Consider the following 19243-nt stretch of genomic DNA (forward strand, 5'->3'; position numbering starts at 1 on the left):
GCAGGGCGCCAATTTCAAGACAACAAAAATCTCATAATTAAAATTCCTCAAGCATACAAGTATTTTACACAATTTTAAAGATAAAATTCTCATTAATCCAGCCACAGTGTCTGATTTCAAAAAGGCTTTACAGCGAAGCCCCAACAAATGATTATGTTAGGTAAGCACCTAGTGCTTAGTCACAGACAAACACAGCCATTTTTCCAGCCAAAGAGAGTCAACAAAAACAGAAATATAGATATAGATAAAATTAATCACTAACCTTTGATAATCTTCATCAGATGACACTCATAGGACTACATGTTACACAATACATGTATGTTTTGTTCGATAAAGTGCAAATTTATATCCAAAAATTATGTTCAGTAGTTCCAAAACATGCAGTGATTTTGCAGAGAGCAACATCAATTTACAGAAATACTCATAATAAACACTGATTAAAGATACAACTATTATACATGGAACTTTAGATAAACTTCTCCTTAGTGCAACTGCTGTGTCAGATTTAAAAAAAACTTTACGGAAAAAGCACACCATGCAATAATCTGAGTACTGCGCTCAGAGCCCAAACAAGCCATTAAGTTATCCGCCATGTTGTGGAGTCAACATTAGTCAGAAATATCATCATAAATATTCACTTACCTTTGATGATCTTCATCAGAATGCTCTCCCAGGAATCCCAGTTCCACAAATTGTTTTGATTTGTTCGAGGAAGTTCATCATTTATGTCCTCCTTTTGTTAGCGCGTTCAGTTCACAAATCCAAACTCATGAAGCGCAGGCAGGTCCAGCCGAAAGGTCGGACGAAAAGTCCAAAAAGTTATATTACACGTCGTAGAAACATGTCAAACGAAGTATAGAATCAATCTTTTGTAACGGCTGTCTTGGGAAGAAGGTGACAATCAATGTGCGGCATGGTACGTGTTCATATTTTTAATAAAGTAAACTGACCACTGAATAACAAAACATCAAAGAAAGAACCGGAACAGTTCTGTCTGGTGTAGACACACAAAGACTGAAAACAACCACCCACAAAACACAATCGAAAACAGGCTACCTAAATATGGTTCTCAATCAGGGACAACGATTGACAGGTGCCTGTGATTGAGAACCATCCAGGCCAAACACAGAAATAGAAAATCATATAAAAACTAACATAGACAACCCACCCAACTCACGCCCTGACCATACCAAAACAAAGACAAAACAAAGGAACTAAGGTCAGAACGTGACATCTTTAGGATGCTTTTATCATAAATCTTCAATAATGTTCCAACTGGAGAATTCCTTTTTCTGTAGAAAAGCAATGGAACGCGAGGTAACTCTCACATGAATGCACGTCACAAGCCCATGGCACTCTGCCAGACACCTGGCTCATTCCCCTCTCTTTCAGCCCCCCTTCACAGTAAAAGCCTCAAACAAGGTTCTAAAGACTGTTAGCATCTAGTGGAAGCCTTGGGAAGTGCAAAATGACCCCACAGACACCACAAGGGTGCGTGCTCAGCACCCTCCTGTGCTCCCTGTTGTTATTTTATTCCTATATGTTAACCAATTCAATTAAAACACTCTGTCTGTTTCTAAGAACGTGTAAGATACTTAATTGCATAAAATGGACAGAGACCAGTCTCAAAATCAATTAATAGCGTTTATTCTCGAGAGTACTGAACATAATCACAAAGTACATCAGTTTATATATCCCACATTGCGTCATGTCTTTCAAAAATGTCTCTCCTCCTCCTGGACCATGACAAAGCTGTTTTTCAATTCCGTTCCAACACATACATTGCTTATCTTCTGCTACCATATGTTACACAATCTACCGCACACCCAACGGTTTCTCCCCACCATGGTTGGGGACCAGACATATTTCCTGTTGTCAGTTTCACTGTGGTCACGAGTTGTCTGTTGACCCTTCCTCTTTGCCTATGTACCAACATATTCCTTAACAGACAACATATAACTCTGTGAGTTATAACTCTATGCCTAATGTATACATTATTTAGTCAATATTGACATAATTCCTTCAAAACCTGTTCACCCATGACTGCGTGGCCATGCATGCCTCCAACTCAATCATCAAGTTTGCAGATGACACAACAGCAGTAGGCTTGATTACCAACAACGACGAGATAGCCTACAGGAAGGAGGTGAGTGTTCTGGGAGTGTGGTGTCAGGAAAATAACCTCTCACTCAACATCAACAAAACAAAGGAAATGATCGTGGACTTCAGAAAATAGCAATGGAAGCACCCCCCTATCCACATCGATGGGACAGTAGTGGAGAAGGTGGAAAGTTTTAAGTTCCTCTGCGTATATATCACTGAGAAACTGAAATGGTCCACCCACACCAACAGTGTAGTGAAGAAAGCGCAAAAGCGCCTCTTCAACCTCAGGAGGCTGAAGAAATTTGGCTTGTAGTAGGCTAAAACCCTCACAAATATTTACAGATGCACAATTGAGAGCATCCTGTTGGGCTGTTTCACTGGCTGGTACGGCAGCCAGTGAAACAGCTGCACTGCCCACAACCGCAAAGCTCTCCATAGGTGGTGCGGTCTGCACAATGCATCACCAGGGGCAAACTACCTGCCCTCCAGGACACCTACAGCACCCGATGTCACAGGAAGGGAAAAAAGATAATCAAGGACAACAATCACCAGAGCCACTGCCCGTTCACCCCGATATCATCAAGAAGGTGAGGTCAGTACAGGTGCATCAAAGCTGTGACCGAGAGACTGAAAAAAAATGTATATCTCAAGGCCTTCAGACTGTTAGCCATCACTAGCACAGAGAGGCCGCTGCCTACATACGCAGACTTGATATCATTGGCCACTTTAATAATGTTTACATTTGTATTACATCTTGTATTACTCATCTCGTATCTACAGTGCCTTGCGACAGTATTCGGCCCCCTTGAACTTTGCAACCTTTTGCCACATTTCAGGCTTCAAACATAAAGATATAAAACTGTATTTTTTTGTGAAGAATCAACAACAAGTGGGACACAATCATGAAGTGGAACGACATTTATTGGATATTTCTAACTTTTTTAACAAATGAAAAACTGAAAAATTGGGCGTACATTATTCAGCCCCTTTACTTTCAGTGCAGCAAACTCTCTCCAGAAGTTCAGTGAGGATCTCTGAATGATCCAATGTTGACCTAAATGACTAATGATGATAAATACAATCCACCTGTGATAGTCTCAGAGGTCCGTTAAAAGCGCAGAGAGCATCATGAAGAACAAGGAACACACCAGGCAGGTCCGAGATACTGTTGTGAAGAAGTTTAAAGCCGGATTTGGATACAAAAAGATTTCCCAAGCTTTAAACATCCCAAGGAGCACTGTGCAAGCGATAATATTGAAATGAAAGGAGTATCAGACCACTGCAAATCTACCAAGACCTGGCCGTCCCTCTAAACGTTCAGCTCATACAAGGAGAAGACTGATCAGAGATGCAGCCAAGAGGCCCATGATCACTTTGGATAAACTGCGGAGATCTACAGCTGAGGTGGGAGACTCTGTCCATAGAACAACAATCAGTCGTATATTGCACAAATCTGGCCTTTATGGAAGAGTGGCAAGAAGAAAGCCATTTCTTAAAGATATCCATAAAAAGTTTGAAATATCCAATAAATGTCGTTCCACTTCATGATTGTGTCCCACTTGTTGTTGATTCTTCACAAAAAATACAGTTTTATATCTTTATATTTGAAGCCTGAAATGTGGCAAAAGGTCGAAGAGTTCAAGGGGGCCGAATACTTTCGCAAGGCACTGTATATACTGTATTCTATACTATCTACTGTATCTTAGTCTATGCCGCTCTGACATTACTCATCCATGTATTTATATATTTTTAATTCCATTCCTTTACTTAGATTTGTGTGACTTAGGTATTTGTTGGGAAATTGTAAGATATTACTTGTTAGATATTGTTGCACTGTCAGAACTGGAAGCACAAGCATTTTGCTACACCTGCATTAACATCTGCTAAACACGTGTATGTGACCAATAAAATTTGATTTGATATGCACTGTCAACTGTGGAAACGTATATAAACAGGTGTGTGCCTTTCCAAATCATGTCCATTCAATTGAATTTACCACAGGTGGACTCCAATCAAGTTGAAGAGACCGCTTAAGGATGATCATTGGAAACAAGATGCACCTGAGCTCAATTTCAATTCTCATAGGGAAAGGTCTGAATTCTTATGTAAATAAGGTATTTCTGTTTTTTATTTGTAATAAATTTGCTAAAATTTCTAAAAACATCTTTTCACTTTGTCATTATGGGGTATTGTGTGTAGATTGATGAGGGAATATTTTTTTATACATGTTAGAATAAGGCTGCAATGTAATAAAATGTGGAAAAAGTCAAGGAGTCTGAATACTTTTCCAATTGCACTGTAAAAGATACTTTGTGAGAGTGTTTGTGCAAAACCCGATGCAATGCAAGAAATGTAAAACGTTTGGCCACGTGTCAAGTGTTTGCAGACATTATTGAATGTTGCAACTGTGGTGGGGATTATATTCCTGAATTCCCTCAGTGCACTGTTATGGTGAAAGAGGTTGAGGTGTCATGGATCAGGGCTGTACAGCAAATCTTCTATGTGGAGGTTGTGAAAAGAGTTGACGGGGCAAGAGGCCACAGTGTTGGAGAAGATGTGGCGTTGGATGCACCTCAATCAGTTGCAAATGTTATACGTCAATCAACTGATCTAGATACACGTATTGTGAAGAAGGTGGATTTTGTAGCATTTACAGTTGAAGTCAGAAATTTACATACACATAGGTTGGATTCATTACAACTCGTTTTTCAACCACTCCACAAATTTCTTGTTAACAAACTATAGTTTTGGCAAGTCGGTTAGGAAATCTACTTTGTGCATGTCACAAGTAATTTTTCCAACAATTGTTTACAGACTATCACAATTCCAGTGGGTCAGAAGTTTACATACACTACGTTGACTGTGCCTTTAAACAGCTTGGAACGTTCCAGATAATGATGTCATGGATTTAGATGCTTCTGATAGGCTAATTGACATCATTCGAGTCAATTGTAGGTGTATCTGTGGATGTATTTCAAGGCCTACCTTCAAACGCAGTGCCTCTTTTCTTGACATCACTGGAAAATCAAGAGAAATCAGCCAAGACTTCAGAAAAAGAATTGTAGACCTCTACCAGTCTGGTTCATCCTTGGGACCAATTTCCAAATGCCTGAAGGTACCACGTTCATCTGTACAAACAATGGTACACAAGTATAAACACCATGGGACCATGCAGCCGTCATACCGCTCAGGAAGGAGACTCGTTCTGTCTCCTAGAGAGAGATGAAAGTACTTTGTTGCGAAAAGTGCAAATCATTCCCAGAACAACAGCAAAGCACCTTGTGGAGATGCTGGAGGAAACGGGTACAAAAGTATCTACATCCATAGTTAAACGAGTCCTATATCGACATAACCTGAAAGGCCGCTCAGCAAGGAAGAAACCACTGCTCCAAAACCGCCATAAAAAAGCCAGACTATGGTTTGCAACTGCACATGGGGATCGTACTTTTAGGAGAAATGTCCTCTGGTCTGATGAAACAAAAATAGTATTGTTTGGCCATAATGACCATCGTTATGTTTGGAGGAAAAAGGAGGTAGGCTTGTAAGCCGTAGAACACCATCCAAACCTTCCAAACCGTGAAGCACGGGGGTGGCAGCATCATGTTGTGGGGGTGCTTTGCTGCAGGAGGGACTGGTGCACTTCACAAAATAGATGGCATCATGCGGTAGGGAAATGATGTGGATATATTGAAGCAATATCTCAAGACATCAGTCAGGAAGTTAAAGCTTGGTCGCAAATTGGTCTTCCAAATGGACGATGACCCCAATCATACTTCCAAAGCAAAATGGCTTAAGGACAACAAAGTCGAGGGATTGGAGTGGCCATCACAAATCCCTGACCTCAATCCTATAGAAGATTTGTGGGCAGAACTGAAAAAGCGTGTGCGAGCAAGGAGGCCTACAAACCTGACTCAGATACACCAGCTCTGTCAGGAGGAATGGGCCAAAATTGACCCAACTGTGAAGGTTGTGGAAGGCTACCCGAAACGTTTGACCCAAGTTAAACAATTTAAAGGCAATGCTACCAAATACTAATTGAGTGCAACTTCGGTGTATGTGTATGTAAACTTCTGACGAACTGGGAATGTGATGAACGAAATAAAAGCTGAAATAAATCATTCTCTCTACTATTATTCTGACATTTCAAATTCTTAAAATAAAGTGGTGGTCCTAACTGACCTAAGACAGTTTTTCACAATTCCTGACATTTAATCCTAGTAAAAATTCTCTTGAGTTTAAATGTATTTGGCTAAGGTGTATGTGAACTTCTGTCTTCAACTGTATAGCCACAGTTATTAATTATATTGCACAAAAGTCCAAGAAGCTGGGCATCATTACATCTGCAGCTGAGAAGTTTTTTGTCAAAAAAAGTAACCTTGGCCAAGAGAGATATGCATGGTTATCAAAACGTCATGTCAGGGTAAGTCTATACAAAATGTTGCCCTTATTTTAAGTGTTTTAAAATTCCCTATGGAAAAATGAATTGTGGAAAAACGATTGGAACCATTTCCTTGTTTGACCTCTAGGTTTTATGAGTATTATGAATTATACTGTGGTACTCCACTTGCAATATGTGGAACCAGCAGTGTGCTGTAGTATTTTCAAGGGGGGGATATTTCGCTGCTACACGCGATGTTTGTTGTTTGCCTTGAATCGGTCCGAAGTTGCAATGTCGTAAACACCTATGAACCAAAATTAAAGTGATAAGAAAAACGTTTTATACTAGTCAGTTAGCTATAACATTTTTCTGTCTGCCCGAAGTTCTGTAAAAAATGCTGTCAAATCTGTGACGTATGGAAATTTGCGGAACACCACAAGATAACATTGAGGAAGTAGCGAGCTCGATTGCTAATCGGACAGCTGTGTAAGAATAACGTTAGATAGCTGTTTATGTAGCTGCTGTTTAATAATCGATTTAATTCGTTTTTAATCATGGACCAAGCAGTCAGCGTCAATGCAGACCCAGATATGCCATCTGATATTGAAGGTAAATCGTGTGTCACACTTATGATTTGTTTCACCGATCAGACAGATCACACTGCTGTGTGGATGGCTAGCTAGTAGGCTATTTCACTATTTATATTTAATTTGGTTATTTTATTAACACTATGTCTCTCTACTGTCTGTAGGTCGTAGCTCGCGCTGGAGAAATTGGACTGGTTTTTGGTGAGCTTAGTTTTGGGATTATGTTCTACTGTGGTGAATGTGATGTGAAATCAGAAACGAGCCTCGCTACGTGTTTCATTTCTTTAAATGTAACGTTATTTGAATCAAACCTATTTAGCTAGCTACAGTGAACACGGTTGCATACACACAATCTTGCGATTACTGTGGATAGTCAGGTTAATACAATAGTTTGTTTAAAATGTGTTTACATGCTTCGACACGTGAAATCAGGCTGCTGATGGGACTTTTGATAAATGCAGAAAGTCGCCAATCAAGAAACGTTCGGACACACTGTATGAAGTTTGTATGTAAAAACAACTTATAAGATGCATATATATTTTTCCTAAGTCACTTCACTCGCGCAAATGCACCAGTGTATCGCCGATTAAACTGTTAATATGTGCTAATAATTCGAAAGATTGCTCATAAAACCAAGTGTTTTAATAGGCGTATGTTTACGTCGATTATGACCTTACGCCGATATAGATAAACAGAGTAAGGTGTTTACATGACGACTTCCATACTCGCCGGCCTTACGCCATAATCAGTTGAATATTGAATAATTGGTGCGTATGTTAAGTACTCGATGGAATAGGGCAGGCAAGCTGCAGGGCCTTCAGAAAGTTTTCACACCCCTTGACTTTTTCCCCATTTTGTTCTTACAGCCTGAATTTAAAATGGATTAATTTGAGATGTGTTGTCACTGGCCTACACACAACACCCCATAATTGTATTTAACCCTTAATTTACTAGGCAAGTCAGTTAAGAACAAATTCTTATTTACAATGCCGGCCAAACCCTCCCCTAACCCGGACAACGCTGGGCCAATTGTGCGCCGCCCTATGGGACTCCCGATCATGGCCGGTTGTGGTACAGCCTGGGATCGAACCAGGGTCAGTCGTGACACCTCTGCGCCACTCATGAGCACCTCCAAAGTGCTATGTTTTCCAATTAAAAAACAAAACAAATGTAATTACAAATGAAAAGCTGAATTGTATTGAGTCAATACGTATTCAACCTCTTTGTTATGGCAAGCCTAAATAATTTCAGGAGTAAAAATTTGCTTAACCAGTCGCATAATAAGTTGCATGGACTCACTGTGTGCAATAATAGTGTTTAACATTTATTTTTATTTTTTATGACTACCTCATCTCTGTACCTGACACATACAGATAATTGTAAGATCCCTCAGTTGAGCAGTGAATTTCAAACACAGATTCAACTACGAAGACCAGGGAGGTTTTCCAATGCCTTTCAAGGAAGGGCACCTATTCTTAGATGGGTAAAAAAAGCATCCATTCAATATGAAGTTATTAATTACACTTTGGATGGTGGATCAATACATCCAGTCATTACAACGATACAGGCATCCTTCCTAACTCATTTGCCGCAGAGGAAGGAACCCGCTCAGGGGTTCCACCATGAGGCCAATGGAAACTTAAAAGCAGTTAGTTTAATGGCTGTGATTGGAGACAACTGAGCATGGATCAACAACATTGTAGTTACTCCACAACTAACCTAATTGACAGAGTAAAAATAAGTAAGCCTGTAAAGAATACAAACGTTCCAAATCATGCATTCTGTTTGCAACAAGGCACTAAAGTAATACTGTAAAAAATGTGGCAAAGCAATTCACTTTTTGTTAATAAAACAAAGTGTTATGTTTGGGGCAAATCCAATACATATTTTTCAAGCATAGTGGTGGCTGCATCATGTTATGGGTACGCTTGTAATCATTAAGGACTGGGCAGTTTTTCAGGAAAATCTATGGCAAGCCCTGAAAATGGTTGTCTAACAATGATCAACAACCAATTTGACAGAGCTTGAAGAATTTTGGAAAACAAAATGGGCAAATGTTGCACAATCCAGATTTGGAAAGCTCTTAGACTTACCCGAAAATAAAAAAAAGTATTTTGACACTCCTTCAAATTAGTGGATTTGGCTATTTCAGCCACACCCGTTGCTGACAGATGTATAAAATAGAACACACTGCTATGCAATCTCCATATACACATTTGCAGTATAATGGTTTTACTGAAGAGCTCAGTAACTTTAAACATGGCACCGTCATAGGATTCCGCCTTTCCAACAAGTCAGTTTGTCAAATTTCTGTCTTGCTAGAGCTGCCCGGTCAACTGTAAGTGCTGTTATTGTGAATTGGAAACATCTAGGAGCAACAACGGCTAAGCTGCGAAGTGGTAGGCCACAAGCTCACAGAACGGAACCGCCAAGTGCTGAAGCGCGTTGCTCATAAAAATGTCCTTGTTGGCAACACTCACTACCGAGTTCCAACCTGCCTCTGGAAGCAACATCAGCACAATAACCGTTCGTCGGGAGCTTCATGAAATAGGTTTCCATGGCCAGCCTAAGATCACCTTGCGCAATGCCAAGCGTCAGCTGGAGTGGTGTAAAGCTCACCGCCATTGGACTCAGGAGTGATGAATCACACTTGACCATCTGGCAGTCCGACGGACAACTCTGGGTTTGGCGGATGCCTAGAGCTATGCTACCTGCCCCATTGCATAGTGCAAACTGTAAAGTTTGGTGGGGGAGGAATAATGGTTTTAGGGCCATTTTTAAAGGTTCGGTCTAGGCCCCTTAGTTCCAATGGAGGGAAATCTTATCACAGCATACGTTCTACGCTTCCAACTTTGTGACAACAGTTTCAGCATGACAATGCCCCCGTGTGCAAATTTCCATAGGGAAATGGTTTGTCGAACGGTGCGGAAGATCTTGTCTGGCCTGCACAGTCTTGACTTCAACCCAATCGAATACGTTTGGGATGAATTGGAACGCCAACTGCGAGCCAGGCCTATTCACCCAACATCAGTGCCCGACCTCACTAATGCTCTTGTGACTGTGTGTTACTGTAATTTAATTATGCCAATGTGCTTTAATCAATTGAAAACCCTTAATCTATTTTATGAGAATTTCTAAGATTTCTTGTTTGCATAAAATAGACGCAGACCAGTCTTTCAATAATAGGTAATATAATTTATTCCCTGAGCTCGCTCCCACTTAATCACGAGCAGCAGTTTCTATACAGATCATGACATCATTTAATTGATTTAACAGAATCCCCTCCTCTCGACCGGGACAAAGTGAGGTGAAAAGTTCATTCTAACTTACTAACACACTCCCAGATGACTTTTGACCCCTCAACATTATCGATCACCACTGAACTGAGAGTTTTAATTAACAGAAAACCCATGAATGCACTCACTGCCTTATCTAAAAAAAACCCAGAGCTAAGTTTCTGTAGGTTCAACGTTAGGTTAATGACATTATTTGTTTACACAGTCCCCAACCCATTCGTTTCTTCCTAGTTGGAATGGTTTTCATTAACTTTAATTACTCATTGTCCATGTCACACAATCCCTTCTTATGAACTCATTGTTAATCAGATATAATAAAACAGAGTATAAGTTTACTTAGTTACAATTCCATTTAAAATGATTTGTTCAGTCATTTAATCATAATTTCCCAACACTGTGTCACGAATCGGCTCAAAGCCCGTAACAAAAGGGAGACAACGTGGAGATAAGGAGTAACAAAACATATATTTATTAAATAAGTAACTAGGTACAATATACAATGGTGTGTGAAATCAGTAGTGTATGTGAGTGTTTTGCATGCATGAATGTGATAATGCAGGGTGTTGAAAGGTGCCAAAGCAAGCAACCAAAAGGCCACCAAGAAACACAACAAAATCTAGAAAGGTGTCTGCATGGAGAGAGTCTCCTTCATGAATGGGGAAGTGGTGTATTTATCCTGGGACACACCGGGCCCAGGTGTTTCCCATGTAGCTGATGACCCTCCCAACTCCGCCCACCGGCATCCTAAAAAGGAAAACTAGCGCAAAGAGAGAATACGGCGGCAGACAGAGTGGGAGGGTCGTCACAGATGAATGGAAGCAAGTCCCTGCAGCTCCATATTAATGCCCATGATTTTGGAATGAGATGTTCGACGAGCAGGTGTTCATATACTTTTGGTTAAGTAGTTTATATTAGTGTTTTTTAAATTTTTAAATTTTGACTTTATTTAACCATGCAAGTCAGTTAAGAACAAATTCTTATTTTCAATGACGGCCTAGGAACAGTGGGTTAACTGCCTGTTCAGGGGCAGAAGGACAGATTTGTACCATGTCAGCTCGGGGGTTTGAACTTGCAACTAGTCCAACGCTCTAACCACTAGGCTACCCTGCTGCCCCATTAGCCCCCCCCCCCCACACACACTTTGACATTACAGAATACTTTGTGTATATTGTTGACAAAAAGGACAATTAAATACATTTTAATCCCACTTTGTAACACAACAAAATGTGGAAAAAGTCCAGGGGTGTGAATACTTTCTGAAGGCACTATATGTTGTAAAGACTGACTAAACCAATCCTTGTAGATTCTGTCTGGCCCCAGCAATAAGTATGTATGTAGCCACAGCAGCCATTATGGAATTCTAAAATGACTGCTGTGGCTTCTGCTAGCTAGCATGAGGACAAAAACGGCAGTTTACTTAAAAACTAGCAGTCGTTCCTTCTACTCGGTGTAGCAGTTGGGACAATTCGAAGTACAACATAATTGTCATACCTAGATTGAGGTACGTTTTCCAAGCCATATCTTGCACTGGCTTCGCGGTGTCTTAATCGGTGTCTTAATCTACAAAATCTACAATCTACATCTTATCCTCAGTTTGCCCTACAACATCATTGCGTAGCCTCAGTGAACTTGCGACCATTCATTGGCCCACTGATACTTATCATCATCTCTGCACTGAATGTTCTGAAATGCAGGCAATAGAAATGAATGATTTGAAATTCAACATTGTCTCCCACCTTTCCTCCTGACCCTTGTCTTCAGGTTGCTGGGGTTGTGCAATAACTTTGCGTACGTGGTGATGCTGAGTGCAGCCCATGACATCTTAAAACAACAAGGGTCTCACAACTCCACATCGCCTGTAAGAATGGGTTGTAGAATGCTGTATCACCATAGCATTTGTATCTGTTGTTAGTATCAAAGTACTATATTGGCAATATTCTTTCATTCTCTCTCCATGTCCTTCTTCAGACTCCATCCACAGTTGCCTTGGACGTTGAAGGTGGAAAAAGAAGTCGTTACGACTGCAGCCCTGTTTCTACCGCGGTAAATAGAGATGCACTGCAGCTGTGAAAGTGTGTGTGATCAAATGTTATTTTATTCAGCAGATGTTATTGCGGGTGTAGCGAAATTCTCGTGTTCCTAGCTCCAATAGTGCAGAAATATTTTACGATTCACAACAATACACACAATTCTAAAGGAAAAGAATGGAGTTAAGAAATATATAAATATTAGGACGAGCAATGTCGGAGTGGCATTGACTGAAATACAGTGTATATACATATGAAATGAGTAAAGCAGTATGTAAACATTTGTTAAAGTGACCAGCCTGAACCTGCCTGGTTAACATGTGTGTGACCTCTGTCCCCCTCTCCAAGGCTGTTTTGTTGGCTGATATTCTTCCCACTCTCATGATCAAGTTTTCTGCTCCATTCTTCATCCACAATCTCCCTTATGGGTAAGAGAAGGACAGATGGTGCTTTCCCAGTTGTCTTTGAATACTTTTTCTTACAGTAAATTAACATTGTAATAAGATGTTGTCAATGGCCGTATCTTAGCTTTTGCTAATCATAACATAATACAGAAACAATATTATCCTACATTACCAGTTTGTTTGAGTTTGCAAAGGTTTGCCAATTTGAGTGCACATGTCAATTTGGAGGTTGTGTTTTTGTCCACAGTTTCCGAGTGTTGGTATGCGTTGCAACGGCGATTGCAAGCTTCCTTGTGGTGTCCTTCTCTTCTACCATGTGGATAAGCGTTTTGGGTAATGTGTGTGTGTAGGCCTATGTTTGTGAATGGGGATGGAAACATTTGAGATATGATCATTGATCACTATTTTAATTCCTAGAACATTGCAGCTCTGGCAATTCCCCTGAAACCAGACACTGATATGGTAACCATGGGGACGCATCTATCAGCCAGTCAGCAGTTCTGTTAATAGCAGATTTAGCTGATTAATTAATCATTTTTATTTAATGTTTATTTAACTAGGCAAGTCAGTTAAGAACAAATTCTTATTGACAATGACAGCCTAAATCAAATACAATTTTATTGGTCACATACACATGGTTAGCAGATGTTAATGCGAGTGTAGAGAAATGCTTGTGCTTCTAGTTCTGACCATGCAGTAGAATCTAACAAGTAATCTAACAATTTCACAACAACTACTAAGTGTAAAGAAATTAATAAGAATATGTACATATAAATATATGGATGAGCGATGGCCGAACAGCATAGGCAAGATGCACTAGATGGTATAGAGTACAGTATATACATATGAGCTGAGTAATTCCGGGTATGAAAACATTGTTTAAAGTGACTAGTGATACATTTATTACATCCAATTTTTGTATTATTTAAGTGGCTATAGATTTGAGTCAGTAGCCACTCATTGTTAGTGATGGCTGTTTAACATTCTGATGGCCTTGTGATAGAAGCTGTTTTTCAGTCTCTCGGGCCCCGCTTTGATGCACCTGTACTGACCTCGCCTTCTGGATGATAGCGGGGTGAACAGGCAGTGGCTCGGGTGGTTGTTGTCCTTGATAACCTTGTTCGCTTTCCTGTGACATCGGGTGGTGCAGGTGTCTTGGAGGGCAGGAAGTTTGCTCCCGGTGATGCGTTGTGCAGACCTCACTACCCTCTGGAGAGCATTGCGGTTGTGGGCGGAGCAGTTGCCGTACCAGGCAGTGATACAGGCCGACAGGATGCTCTCGATTGTGCGTCTTTAAAAGTTTGAGTGTTTTTGGTGACCAAGCCAAATTTCTTCAGCCTCCTGAGATTGAAGTGGCGCTGTTGCTCCTTCTTCACTACGCTGTCTGTGTGGGTGTACCATTTCAGTTTGTCCATGATGTGTTCCCCCCTGTAACTTAAAACTTTCCACTTTCTCCGCTACTGTCCCGTCAATGTTGGTAGGGGGGTGATCCCTCTGCTGTTTCCTAAAGTCCACGATCATCTCCTTTGTTTTGTTTAGTGTGAGGTTATTTTTCTGACACCACACTCCGAGGGCCCTCACCACCTCCCCGTAGGCAGTCGTGTCATGGTTGGTAATCAAGACTACCACTGTAGTGTCATCTGCAAACTTGATGATTAAGTTGGAGGTGTGCATGGCCACGCAGTCTTGGGTGAACAGGGAGTACAGGAGAGGGCTGAAAACGCACCCTTGTTGGGCCCCAGTGTTGAGGATCAGCGGGGTGGAGATGTTGTTTCCTACACTCACCACCTAGGAGCGGCCCGTCAAAGTCCAGGACCCAGTTGCACAGGGCGGAGTCGAGACGCAGGGTCTCGAGCTTAATGATGAGTTTGGAGGGTACTATGGTGTTAAATGCTGAGCTGTAGTCGATGAATAGCATTCTTACATAGGTATTCTTCTTGTCCAAATGGGTTTGGGCAGTGTCATTACGATTGCGTCGTCTGTGGACCTATTGGGGCGGTAAGCAAATTGAAGTGGGTCTAGGGTGTCAGGTAGGGTGGAGGTGATATGATCCTTGACCAGTCTCTCAAAGCACCTCATGATGACAGAAGTGAGTGCTACGGGGCGATAGTCTTTTAGCTCAGTTACCTTAGCTTTCTTGGGAACAGGAACAATGGTGGCCCTCTTGAAGCATGTAGGAACAGCATACTGGGATAGGGAGAGATTGAATATGTCCGTAAACACACCAGCCAGCTGGTCTGCACATGCTCTGAGGACGTGCCTAGGGATGCCGTCTTGGCCGGCAGCTTTGCGAGTGTTAACACGTTTAAATGTTTTACTCACATTGGCTGCGGTGAAGAAGAGTCCGCAGGTCTTTGGTAGTGGGCCGTGTCGGTGGCACTGTATTGTCCTCAAAGCGAGCAAGGAAGTTGTTTAGTTTGTCTGGGAGCAAGACATTGGGGTCTGTGACGGGGCTGGTTTTCTTTTTGTAGTCCATGATTGACTGTAGACCCTGCCACATTCGGTCATGTTTCCAGTCACCTTGCCTTGATTTAAAGCAGTGGTTCCTGGGAACAGTGGGTTAACTGCCTTGTTCAGTGGCAGAACAACACATTTTTTCCTTGTCAGCTCAGGGTTTCAATCCAGCAACCTTTCAGTCATGTGTATATTAACCTCTCTGCGCACGGAACCCGCTAGCGGGCTGAAATTCCACAACATACGGTTTTCGCTACATAAATAGTCATATTAAACATTCATGAAAATACAAGTGTCTCACATGTATCGAAAGCCTAGAATCGTGCTAATCCAACTGCGTTGTCAGATTTAAAAAATGATTTACTGCGAAAGAATACAATGCAATTATCTGAGCATAGAGCCCCATAAAAAAAAAATTAACCAGCACAGGCTTAACATAATCACAAACTGCAGTAAAATAAATCATTTACCTTTGACGATCTTCGTCTGTTTGCAATTCCAATGCTCATTGTTACACAATGAGTGATCTTTTGTTTGATAAAATTTTGTGAACCGTGTCGTGAATTCCGTCTCATTCCATTTTCGACGACACATTCCAGGTAAATAACCCACACTTTTCCAGTCATGTTTGGTTTCACTGCAATCAACTGGTTTGTTTGTAACACAATCAAACGTAATGGGCCATTTCGCGGGACGTATTGACTGAAAGAAACTGATTTGAAGACAACAAGTCATTACATCATTGAGGAGCAATGATTTGCCTGCTGTTTCGTTGATTGACTGTCTTGTAACCCAATGACTACTGATCGTCTTGAAATGTAGCTCGGTAGATAGCCAATGAGCTGAGCTAACAGCAATACGCCATGTTTATGTGTTGCAAGACCAACCCATGTAGTAAGCTCCAGCTTAACGAGCGTCATTCGCTATTGAAGTTTCATACCGGAAGGAGCTACGCATATTACGCACTGCATTGTTTGGTAAACGCGCAGATTCAGCTGTTTATATATCAATCATTATGGCGACAAGTCAGGGAAAGCTAAATCTAAGTCTAGATATACAGATGTACACACAATTTTTGAATAAATTGATTGGGAAAGTGAGACAGAGATTGTTGTAGGATGCTTCATTTAGCGATTGTGGAGGAATATTTTTTTGAACGGGAGAGGACATCGTTTTGGACTGGTAAGTTCTTATCATGCTAATGCCCTTGTTTGAAATTAATGATATAAAATATTATTTGTGATTGTTTTTAAATTTTAGAAGCAATATATGAACATGTAATGTCATGAAATGTGAGATGCGTGTGTCTGCCGCCCCACCCCAACCCAACCCACATGAAATAGCTTTGAGGAGAGGGCAAGACCACATCAATGGCAAAAGTGAAATGGAGACAGTAGATACAGCTGGTCTGTGGTAATATAATGAAGACAGTAGATCTAGCTGGTCTGTCATAATATAATAGAGAGAGTAGATCTAGCAGGTAATAATAATATATTCAACCTTCTATATATATCTGTTTATTATACTTGTTGATACAGGGCTCATACAGTGGGGGAAAAAGTATTTAGTCAGCCACCAATTGTGCAAGTTCTCCCACTTAAAAAGATGAGAGGCCTGTAATTTTCATCATATGTACACTTCAACTATGACAGACGAAATGAGGAAAAAAAATCCAGAAAATCACATTGTAGGATTTTTAATACATTTATTTGCAAATTATGTTGGAAAATAAGTATTTGGTCACCTACAAACAAGCAAGATTTCTGGCTCTCACAGACCTGTAACTTCTTCTTTAAGAGGCTCATCTGTCCTCCACTCGTTACCTTTATTAATGGCACCTGTTTGAACTTGTTATCAGTATAAAAGACACCTGTCCACAACCTCAAACAGTCACACTCCAAACTCCACTATGGCCAAGACCAAAGAGCTGTCAAAGGACACCAGAAACACAATTGTAGACCATAATTTGCAAATAAATGTATTAAAAATCCTACAATGTGATTTCTGGATTTTTTTTCTTCTCATTTTGTCTGTCATAGTTGAAGTGTACCTATGATGAAAATTACAGGCCTCATCTTTTTAAGTGGGAGAACTTGCACAATTGGTGGTTGACTAAATACTTCTTTGCCCTACTGTATATATATATATTTTTTTTTCTTCGTATGTTTGTATGCATGTATGTATAAATATTGATACATACACAGTACCAGTGAAAAGTTTGGACACACCTACTCATTCAAGGGTTTTTATTTCTCCTATTTTCTACATTGTAGAATAATAGTGAAGAGATCAAAACTATGAAATAACACATGAAATCATGTCGTAACTTAAAACGTGTTATACAAATCAAAATGTTTGAGATTTGAGCTTCTTCAAAGTAGCCACCTTTTGCCTTGATGACAGCTTTGCACACTCTTGGCATTATCTCAACCAGCTTCAACTGGAATGCTTTTCCAACAGTCTTGAAGCATTTCCCATATATGCTGAGCACTTGTTGGTTGCTTGCAGTCCAACTCATCCCAACCCATGTCAATTGGGTTGAGGTCGGGTGATTGTGGAGGCCAGGTCATCTGATGCAGCACTCCATCACTCTCCTTGGTCAAATAGCCCTGACATAGACTGGAGGTGTGTTTTGGGTCATTGTCCTGTTGAAACACAAATGATAGTCCCATTAAGTGCAAACCACATGGGATGGCGTATCGCTGCTAAATGCTGTGGTAGCCATGCTGGTTAGTTGTGCCTTAAATTCGAAATTAATCACAGACAGTGTCAATAGCAAAGGACCCCACACCCTCATACCTCCTCCTCATACCTCCTCCTCTTCCTTCATGGTGGTAACCACACATGCGGAGTTCATCCATTCACCTACTTTGCATCTGAAAAAAGACACGGCGGTTGGAACAAAACATCTCACATTTGGACTCATCAGACCAAAGGACAGATTTCCACCAGTCTAATGTTGATTGCTCGTGTTTCTTGCCCCAAGCAAGTCTCTTCTTATTGGTGACTTTTAGTAGTAGTTTCTCTGCAGCAATTTGACCATGAAGGCCTGATTCAGGGGTAACTCTGTCTTCCTGTTCAAATAAAAACCCTGGATTGAGTAGGTGTGTCAACTTTTGACTGGTTGTGTGTGTGTGTGTGTGGTGCCTTCGGTAAGTATTCAGACCCCTTGAATTTTTCCACATTTTGTTACGTTACAGCCTTATTCAAAAATGTATTACATACATTTTTTTAAATCCTCAGCAATCTACAGACAACACCCCATAATGACAAAGCGAAAACAGGTTTTTAGACATTTTAGCACATTTATTTAAACTTAAAAACGGATACCTTATCTACATAAGTATTCAGACCCTTTGCTATGAGACAAGAAATTGAGCTCAGGTGCATCCTGTTTCTGTTGATCATCGTTGATATATTTCTAGAATTTAATTGGAGTCCACCTGTGGTAAATTCAATTGTTTGGACACACCTCTCTATATAAGGTTCCACAGTTGACAGTGTATGTCAGAGCAAAAACCCAGCCTTGAGGTTAAAGGAATTGTTCGTAGAGCGCTGAAACAGTATTGTGTCAAGGCAAAGATCTGGGGAAGGGTACCATAAAATGTCTGCAGCATTGATAGTCCCCAAGAACACAGTGTCTTCCATCATTCAAAAATAGACGAAGTTTAGAACCACCAAGAATCTTCCTAGCGCTGTCGGCCCGGCCAAACTGAGTAATCGGGAGAGAAGGGCCTAGGTCAAGGAGGTGACCAAGAACCCAATGGTCACTCAGACAGAGAGCTAGAGTTTGTCTGTGGAGATGGTTGGCCTTCTGGAAGGTTCTGCCATCTCTGCAGCACTCCCAATCAGGTGTTTATGGTGGAGTGGCCAGATGGATGCCACTCCTTTAGTAAAAGGCACATGGCTACCTGCTTGGAGTTTTCCAAAAAGCACCTAAAGACTCTCACACCATGAGAAACAAGATTCTCGGGTCTGATGAAACCAAGATTGA

At 40.9% G+C, this 19243-nt stretch overlaps 1 protein-coding gene across 1 annotated transcript in view; it reads left to right on the top strand.

The window, feature by feature from the left end:
- The first annotated feature begins 6714 nt into the window (after positions 1-6714).
- Positions 6715-19243, top strand: part of cln3 (CLN3 lysosomal/endosomal transmembrane protein, battenin) — a 29217-nt gene continuing 16688 nt past the window's right edge. The window contains exons 1-6 of the mRNA XM_064988820.1: positions 6715-7090; positions 7233-7269; positions 12126-12222; positions 12333-12407; positions 12740-12819; positions 13043-13128. Of these exons, the coding sequence (XP_064844892.1) occupies positions 7036-7090; positions 7233-7269; positions 12126-12222; positions 12333-12407; positions 12740-12819; positions 13043-13128 (430 nt within the window). The 5' untranslated portion in view covers positions 6715-7035. The remainder of the gene's footprint in view (positions 7091-7232; positions 7270-12125; positions 12223-12332; positions 12408-12739; positions 12820-13042; positions 13129-19243) is intronic.

The sequence above is a fragment of the Oncorhynchus masou genome, chromosome 15 (genome assembly GCF_036934945.1).
Source record: "Oncorhynchus masou masou isolate Uvic2021 chromosome 15, UVic_Omas_1.1, whole genome shotgun sequence".
NCBI classification, from domain to species: domain Eukaryota; kingdom Metazoa; phylum Chordata; class Actinopteri; order Salmoniformes; family Salmonidae; genus Oncorhynchus; species Oncorhynchus masou.